This window comes from Chelon labrosus, assembly GCF_963514085.1.
Source record: "Chelon labrosus genome assembly, chromosome: 11".
NCBI classification, from domain to species: Eukaryota; Metazoa; Chordata; class Actinopteri; order Mugiliformes; family Mugilidae; genus Chelon; species Chelon labrosus.
In genome coordinates, this window is record NC_140344.1 from 21,108,281 (window position 1) to 21,116,229 (window position 7,949).

Genomic DNA, 7,949 nt, shown 5'->3' on the forward strand with positions numbered 1-7,949 from the left:
TCAAACGACACACTTTCGCTATAAAAAGCTGGATCGGGTGGCCCGGTTGGTAAAACCCCATCATTTCACACGCAGAGAGGCGCTAAACATCTTTGGAACCTTTTTGCCGTTGCTGTGTTTTGAGGTTTTAATGGTTGCGACCTTGTTTGCCAACCAACCAACAACCAACCAACCAACCAGCGGGCCAGCCACGACAAGCAACAACTCAGCGTCATAGTGGAAGTACAGCACAGAAAGAAGAACACATTGGTCTTGTTGGACATTGCGGAGCTCAGCGGAGAGGAAGCAAACGACGGCGGGGTGGTCGCTGACTCATGATAAAATACTCAGGGCGTCTGTCAGCGCCTTCAGGTCGTCCTTCACGCCTTCCAGGCCTCCTTGGATCTTCAGCGGGTTGTCCAGGACTTCGATGCTGCTGGTGTATGGATCGAACCTCACCGAGAAGGGACGCTTGATACCGGTTACGTAAGTCCTGGTCAGAATTTAAGATGTAAAGAAGGTTAGAAAGCGGGGAACTATCACGTCCAGGGCTTTAAAGGTCAGACTGTCTATGAGCTCCTCATGAATGTATGCATTAGATCTGCCCTGTCTAAGAATTGTAAACCTAAATATTTCACTTGGCGAGAAGAAACTTCCCTTTAACCGACCAAAAAAAACAAAAAGAAACGAATCCCCAGGTTGTAGAAAATCTATATACATCCGTATCCATCTATTTCCACCCATTACGTGAGAAACCTTCGTGATGGTATTCCTAATGTATTCTAGGTCATATTTACTATGCTTTCCAAACATCCTTGTGCTGATATTCAAGTCTGAATCCTGTCAAAACACTCACTAAAGCTACTTGTTTTGCAGGGCAACATTTGATGTGTTTGCCAAACAAAACTCCAGAGTTTTGCCTTGGTAAGTAAGACTACATTAGTAACAGCTGTCTTCTGGCTGCTATGGCTGACCTACAAAAGTTTGTGGCCTCGGGGGTTGGCTGGCTGTTCTCTGACCTTGTCCTTGCATAACCCCTCTTCTTTTTTTTTCCTTTCTCCTTCTCTCTGTCTCTTGTTTGTGTGTTGTAAAAAAACAATTAAAAATACGAAAGACTACCTGAATTTCTCCTTTGCATCTGAAAAACTCTCAGAAATGAAGTAGACCGGCTGGTACGTCTGGTCCTGGTAGGGCTGCACTGCCGCGGCTTCTGGTTCGAACTCCCTTGTCTCTGGTTCGTCGGACAGGGAGTGCTGGGAGGAAGTTACAGGGAAAAGATGGAGAATTAGCTGACGGCTCTGACAGCTCGGTTGGATGTGAAAAGAAAGACAACACCAAAAACCACTGGAACGTACCACAAGTTCTCCATACGAAGAGAGCAGTCCAGCTCCGTACGCCTTCACCTCACCGTTTTGTTTACATAAGCCATACTCGACTGTGAACCAGTACAGCTGATGGACAGAACAGAAATGGGAATAAATGAGAAAAAGGGGGATACTGGGGCGTTTCATTTTTATATGATATTGTTTTAGGTGAGGGACTGTACAAAAGTAATTGTAATGGAAAGTTGTGGGGGTGACAAAATATGCATTTTTAATAATTCCTAAAATAGTAATTTCCTTCATTTGCATTTAAGGACGTGTACAAAGTAATTTTATATGTACATATAATGCTTGAAATCATCGTGTTGCAATTTATTTCCAACACACAGTTCAAGCCCTCATCTTCCACTCAATAATTTGCACACGGTCCCTATATGTGTTGTTAGAGTCTTACTGTGGACAGTTTCTCAATATCTTCATCCGAGGCCCCCAGTGAAGCCAGACCGAGGTTCTGCAGAAAAAAACAAAACAAAACACAATCAATAAATTGTTACTAAATGCAAAGCGACAGAATAGGAAGTAACAATCAGCAAGGAGGTAGGATTCGCTGATACTAACCTGTGAAAACTGGGCAAAAGTGCGGTCAGCCAGCATGGGCACGTGGCCTAACAGTTCATGGACACAGTCACTGAGAAGAAAGGAAAATAAAAAGCATGAAAACTGAACTTCGAGAGACTCTGGTTAAAAGTCAAAAAAGGTTTCTTTAATCAGCGATTCACAGAGAGTCTAATTACAGGTTCTCTCTGGAGAGAAGCTCCTCAGGCTGTCTCCCCTACACACACATAGCTTTTATACAGATGATCTTGGTATATGGTTTCCATGGTGATGTGAGTGCGATCAGTCCCTTATCACTTGTTGCTGGCAACAAAACAATATACATACAACCCTACAGATGTTACATAAAGATGTTAAGTCAAGGATTATGCATAGGTTATACATTTAGTTTTCACTGTTGTACAAGTCTATATATGTGCAACTAGTCTGAAGTTGAAGGTTAGGTGAGTAGCCTATACAACGCAATCAATGATACAATAATTGGTATTTCAAAAATACTGAACCAAAACTTGAAAATGCCACACAGATGAATACTTAGAAATGACAAACTAGTAGTTTAGCATGGTTATATTACACAGCAATGGTGTGAAAGCAAAATTAAACTGATCACAAAAGACCAGACTTTCCTTTTTAGTGACTGTGTGTGCATAGGGTAGTGTTTTCATTTTCATTCATCGTTTTTTGGAACTTTTACATATACAGCATTAAGACAAATTTAACAAACTTAAGTACCTGGTTGTTTTATCCCGAATCTTTCATTTTTGTCTAATAGATAATGTCTAAGAGATAAAGGATATACTAAAGTAAAACATAACTTAATGTTACTTCAAAGAGACAGGTCACGCATTTGTCTAGCCCTGGCTGAAATGTGAAGGGGGAGTTGATGCACACGCAAAAAAAAAAAAAAGCCTGAGGAGTTGCTGGAGTACTCACGGCTCGGGGGAGTGCATAGGGGAGGAGGCGTGCCGGATGTACTGGGTACACTGGAAAATGCGAAAGGCCAAACTGGCCAGAAAATCTCTGGCTGAGAGCAGACCTGCCACCGGACGCAGCTGAAAGCCGGTGCGCTCTGCGTGTCGAGAGTAGGGTGTGATACAGATACAGGGGTAGATGGACGGTGCATTCGTCAGACATGTGTAATTAGGTGTCATTCCTTTTCACCGTTTCTCTTTCTTTTCTTTACCTTTCAGGAAGCGGGACACATCTTCCAACTGGGGAATTTTGTCCGGACTGTAGCCACAGTGCCTTTCTAGCAGACGGAAGGCCTCCAGGTATTCACTGCAGGCATGGGTGGCGTACAAGTCTCTCAAAGTTGAATAGACCTCACGCCTAGTTGAAGATGCAATCAAACATTCAGATTTCTGCTTCAGAGCAAAATGTTTCTTGACATAAAAAAGGAGGGAGAACAATGACTGAGAAGTGGCTTGTCCTTTTTTAATCAGCTGCATTTAAATATTAGCTATTATTTTTAATTCCATTTGATTTTGCTGTTTTAAAAACATATATTTACATGCTTTTATAGATCATCTTAATACTAATGTGAAAATCTTTGCTTTCCTATTTGCTTTCCTATTGATAACTGCTAGTCCTCTGTTTCCAAGCCACTGTTATCTTTTCTGCTCAGACAAGCCCCACGCTGCAACTTCTAGACTGCTCTTATAGCGCCCTCCATCTGTAACTCATTTAACAAAGCATTCACGAAAAGACAAATCACATGCAACTGTCTCAGAAGCTAAATTGTATTCTGATAAAACAGCAGGACACTGCTTACCATGTGCCAATCTCTTCTTCGGTGTATTCCACTCTGGGGATCAACTGGCCGCTAAGTACAAGCACATGTACACATTAATCAGGAGTAATCAAATTTTTGTTTTATGTCTGTTTTTTTTTTTTTTTTAAGGGTTGTCTGTGCAGTATTTAGGCAAAGGACTGTATCTCACTGTCTGTATCTGAAGGCAATGTCTCCGATCATTTTCCTCCTCTGTCTGTAGGCAGGGTCTGTGTAGCCCTACAAATCAAATATATCAAATACTGATCACATTTTCTGAGGCATGACGTATTGGTTCAGCAACATGAACCAGGCTTATGAGAATTATTAGACCCTGCTGCAAAAAAAATGGTACTTACAGGATGGTCTTGATCTAAGTCTGGATCAAATTTTGTGACCAGATGATGACATCTGTCCAAATCTGCAATTTTCTTTGGGAACCAGTGAACTACAGAAAACACAAGGAAAAAAAAAAACAGTTGAGTTTTTTTTTTAAACTTACTTATGCAATATATACATATATTTATAACATTTATTTCATAAAGCAAGTGTAGGTGTATCACATTTGACTTCTTTGGTGGTTTTAACATCCTCTGCATTCCTCTTGATGGAGCTGATCAGGGTGCTCACGTCTGAGAGGTGCACCTCGCAGCGGACAAAGTACTCCAGGCCTTCGAGGTTGTCCTTCGGCTTTCGGCATGGACGCGTCTCCAAGTGGTGAATCTTGGCTTCAAATGTCTGAAATGCAGACAGCGCCCGTAAACAGATAATATTCAAAGGTGTTCAACTGAATATAGAGCACAGCATCTGATATTAAGTCTGGATACACGCCATTTAAAACATGCAATAGTTTCTTTGGCACTAAAATCAACATCTATGGAGGCAAAATCGTTATTAGAGGGAAAATCTGCATGATAATTAACAATGACAACTGTCCACTACATGAGGTGTGTACTTGCCTAGATGGATAAAACAATTAGACACCCCAGCATATCTGGGATGAATCCAAACATGTTTCTATTCCTGCACAGTTTTTGGTTTGGAACTAAAACGTGTAATCATTTTCTTTAATGGCTGGTAAATAATGTATTCATTCTTTACAGGTGTACGCTGTAGTCAGTTCATAAATAGATATTGTGGGGGCAATTGCCAGATTGTGAAATTTTTGCTTTGCCTGCTTATTTCATTAAAACGCTGCAGGACATTTAAACATAGCTACTAACATTTACTGCAGACTAGCTGGGTTATCAGATAGTGAGAAACCCATAAGATTACCAACGAGATTACTAACGTTTATTACAGCATTATTCTCAGATGGACTAAATCAACGCCAACTAGCATTTTTTTTTTTTTCACACCCAAAACTCAAATAATATGTAAAGCATCAGCAAATTATCTATTTATTAACCAGTAATAAAACCAGTAGTTGCAAGGTATATATCCGATATAAATTTAGTGATAAAAAAAAAAAAAAGAAATGATCCCGAAAACTCTCGTCGTGATACCTCAAAAACTTTGAGCGTCCGCGACAGTGCCGGTGTCTTAGAGCTTCTTAAGGTGAAGAAGAGGTTGAGCAGCGCCTTTCCATCGTCCTCCTCAAACACTATCTGTTCGCTGGCCTCTGCTGCTTCTGCCGCTGCAGCGGCGGCTTCCCTCTCCTTGCGCGCGTCCTCGATCAAGCTTTGGCGTCTTCCGACGAATCTTGGGGACTGTTCCAGAAAGAGAAACCATTGTGCTGCATGTTTTGATTTCAGTCACGGACAGACCACACAAAAGAGAAAGGTAATTGTTGGGTTTTCTAACTTTTTGGGCATCTCTTTGGTCGTTTTATGGGAACGCTTTACGTCTCCAAATGCGCGTAAGAGCAGCAATGCAATAAATGTTAACTTTGCGATATAGTTAAGACCTAGCGGCTACCTGAGCACATATTTAGAAAATGTTAGGTGTTATTTGCGACATGCGTTTTAATTTATTTGCATAACATATTGTGCGCACCAGGCTCCACTGCTGCGTAATAAGCACAGTTATGACATATCACTGGGGGAAATAAAGAAAAAAAGAAAAGAAAAAAGAAAAATATGAATCACAACTTGTAATCTACAATCAAAATTGGTCATGCAGATGTTTCTTACCGTGATGGAATCAGACCTCTCCAGCTCGGATGCTGCTCTGCGGATGCTCTTTGTGGAGGACGTGGAGCTGCTTGAAAGGGGCATCTTTTAGGCTCTCAAGTCTTCTGTATTGACTTTAGAAGTGACAGCGTGGTCGTGGCGTTCTCTTGACCTCTCAGGCTGAGCTGTGTGGCCACCGTTTTCCCTTTTTTCCAGACAGGTTTCCCCTTTTTATGGGATCATTAGTTTGCAGTTTCTGACGTCAAACACGCAAATCCCATCCCTGCCCATACAGTATGTATGACCTTTTGTAAAGCCTTGAAACAAAGAGCAATTTCTAAATGTGATCTCTATAAATGCGATAAATGGTACTTATGTTTCTATTTCTTGATATTATCCAGTTTAAGTATAAAACTGTATGTATGCACAGTTTCTTACTAAGCGTTTATTTGATTAACATTTTCACTACATTACACGGTGAAGCTGGGTGGTTCCAGCCACCAGTTGGGTACACTGTAGTCATCTTTAGACCATAATCAAAGCTTTGACCTCAGGGCTTTACATAAAGGTTAGACCAGAGAAAGTCAACTGTGGAAAATTAAGTCACTTTATCAGCTCAATCCAATCTCCACAGCTCCTCACAAATTAGATTTGATTGTGGCCAAAAAAAACAAAAATGCACACACAACAGGGGAGGAGAACACCTCATTGTTTTCTGCCACTCTGTCTGTTTCTTTCGCAGCAACAACCTCATCAAGTGAATTTGTACCGCTTTTGGCTGATGATTTCGGTGGTTAACATGATTATGAGTGATGTACGGTGCCCGCGGGCAAAAAAAGAGGTAAAAGGATTATTTGTGGACCCCTGGCCACGTGCTGCCACGGCAGCAACCTTGCAAGGGCGCAGAGAAGGTAGATGGGCCCTAGTGTGACTCTTACCTCAACCTGAAAGCAAAGACTGAAAATGCTAAAGAGCACTGGTGTGGCCCCTGGGCACAGAAAACGACAGTTTATTCCTTTATTGGAGTGACAGAGTCGGTCTGCATCATGAAAGACAAAGCAAACAGACAGCAAGTTAGAAACTACCCTTCTACTTTAACCTTTTTTTTTTTTTGCATGGGAGTAAATTGGTGTATATGTAAAAAAAAAAATGTTTTGTCTCTGTTTATCTTGACCTTATTTGAAAGTGGTATGACATAAAAGGCTGAGCAACAGACACAAAGTTGACATTTATCCAGAGACAGGAACAATTATCAATTTTATGCTTTGCTCCATCCGCATCTTTTAAGTAGTTTACTCTTTGTGGCAATCAGAAGTAGACGATAAGAGACCGAAAAAAATAAAAGATCTCTTGCTGCCAAAAACAAAACAGAGTCAGTGAGATCATATCCCAAGAAAGATGCGTCAAAATAGCCAAAAATATTTGTCGTCTGAAATGCATCAGAGACCAAATTGAACGTCATTACCGAGTAAGAATAAATAAGAACCGGCAGAATTATAAGAGACTTAGAATCCAAAGCCAGGGTTATTCAAGTACGACCAGATTTTGTGTGTCTGGGGAAGGGCTGCAGGGCTACAGGCTGAATCACAATCAAGATAAACTGATATCCCTCCTCCTCCTCCCTCCAAATGTCTGCTTTCCTGTGTCGGCCCAGTTTATCCAGACCTTAGTCCATTGGTTATTTGAAAATAATGAGAGAAAGAACTTTCTCGATTTTTCCCGGCTATTTACGTCAAATCTGACTCAGTAGGTGTAGTATTTACAGCATGCCATTTTCAACAGGAGCGGTGTAGTCTGGCGTAGTGAGAAGATTAATCAATCTGTCTGTATAATGTGTTTTAAAGCTCTTCAACTAATGATTGTTTTCAGTATCAATTCACATACTTATTATTCTCTATAGCTATAGTGTGGAATCTTTGTCTCCCCCTGCTGGCAGTGGGAGTAATTACACAAACAGGTTTGACTTTCTTTTGGGAGGTGCAGTATGTCTACGGTTTTCAGTCATTCTCTTCTTTCAGCACTCTCTAACAAGAAAAACGTGCATTCGATATCTTTCTTTTTTAATCCTTCCTCCGAACGCCAAGTTTTTTTATTACCTGGGGCATTTCCTGTGTGCTTAATTGGTCCTATTTAATTTTTTTTCTGACTGCCAGA

At 40.9% G+C, this 7,949-nt stretch overlaps 1 protein-coding gene across 1 annotated transcript; it reads right to left on the reverse strand.

Moving 5' to 3' along the window:
• Positions 1-268: 268 nt before the first annotated feature.
• Positions 269-6,072, reverse strand: th (tyrosine hydroxylase). Its single transcript, XM_084554484.1, has 13 exons — positions 5,817-6,072; positions 5,190-5,393; positions 4,248-4,422; positions 4,044-4,132; positions 3,857-3,924; positions 3,688-3,738; positions 3,100-3,245; positions 2,850-2,985; positions 1,920-1,989; positions 1,756-1,812; positions 1,335-1,430; positions 1,099-1,232; positions 269-472 (listed from the first exon to the last, which is right to left on the reverse strand). The coding sequence occupies exons 1-13, from the start codon at positions 5,898-5,900 to the stop codon at positions 313-315; spliced, it is 1,470 nt and encodes a 489-aa protein (XP_084410610.1). The 5' UTR covers positions 5,901-6,072; the 3' UTR covers positions 269-312.
• Positions 6,073-7,949: the final 1,877 nt, after the last annotated feature.

Bases quoted from the DNA above. Each gene is read 5' to 3' on its own strand.
- th (XM_084554484.1), bottom strand. From the start codon at position 5,900: ATGCCCCTTTCAAGCAGCTCCACGTCCTCCACAAAGAGCATCCGCAGA. The intron at 4,423-5,189 runs GTATCACGACGA...TCTGCATTTCAG, and splicing joins GGACGCTCAAAGTTTTTGAG to ACATTTGAAGCCAAGATTCA. The intron at 3,739-3,856 runs GTGAGATACAGT...GCTTGTACTTAG, and splicing joins ATTGCCTTCAGATACAGACA to CGGCCAGTTGATCCCCAGAG.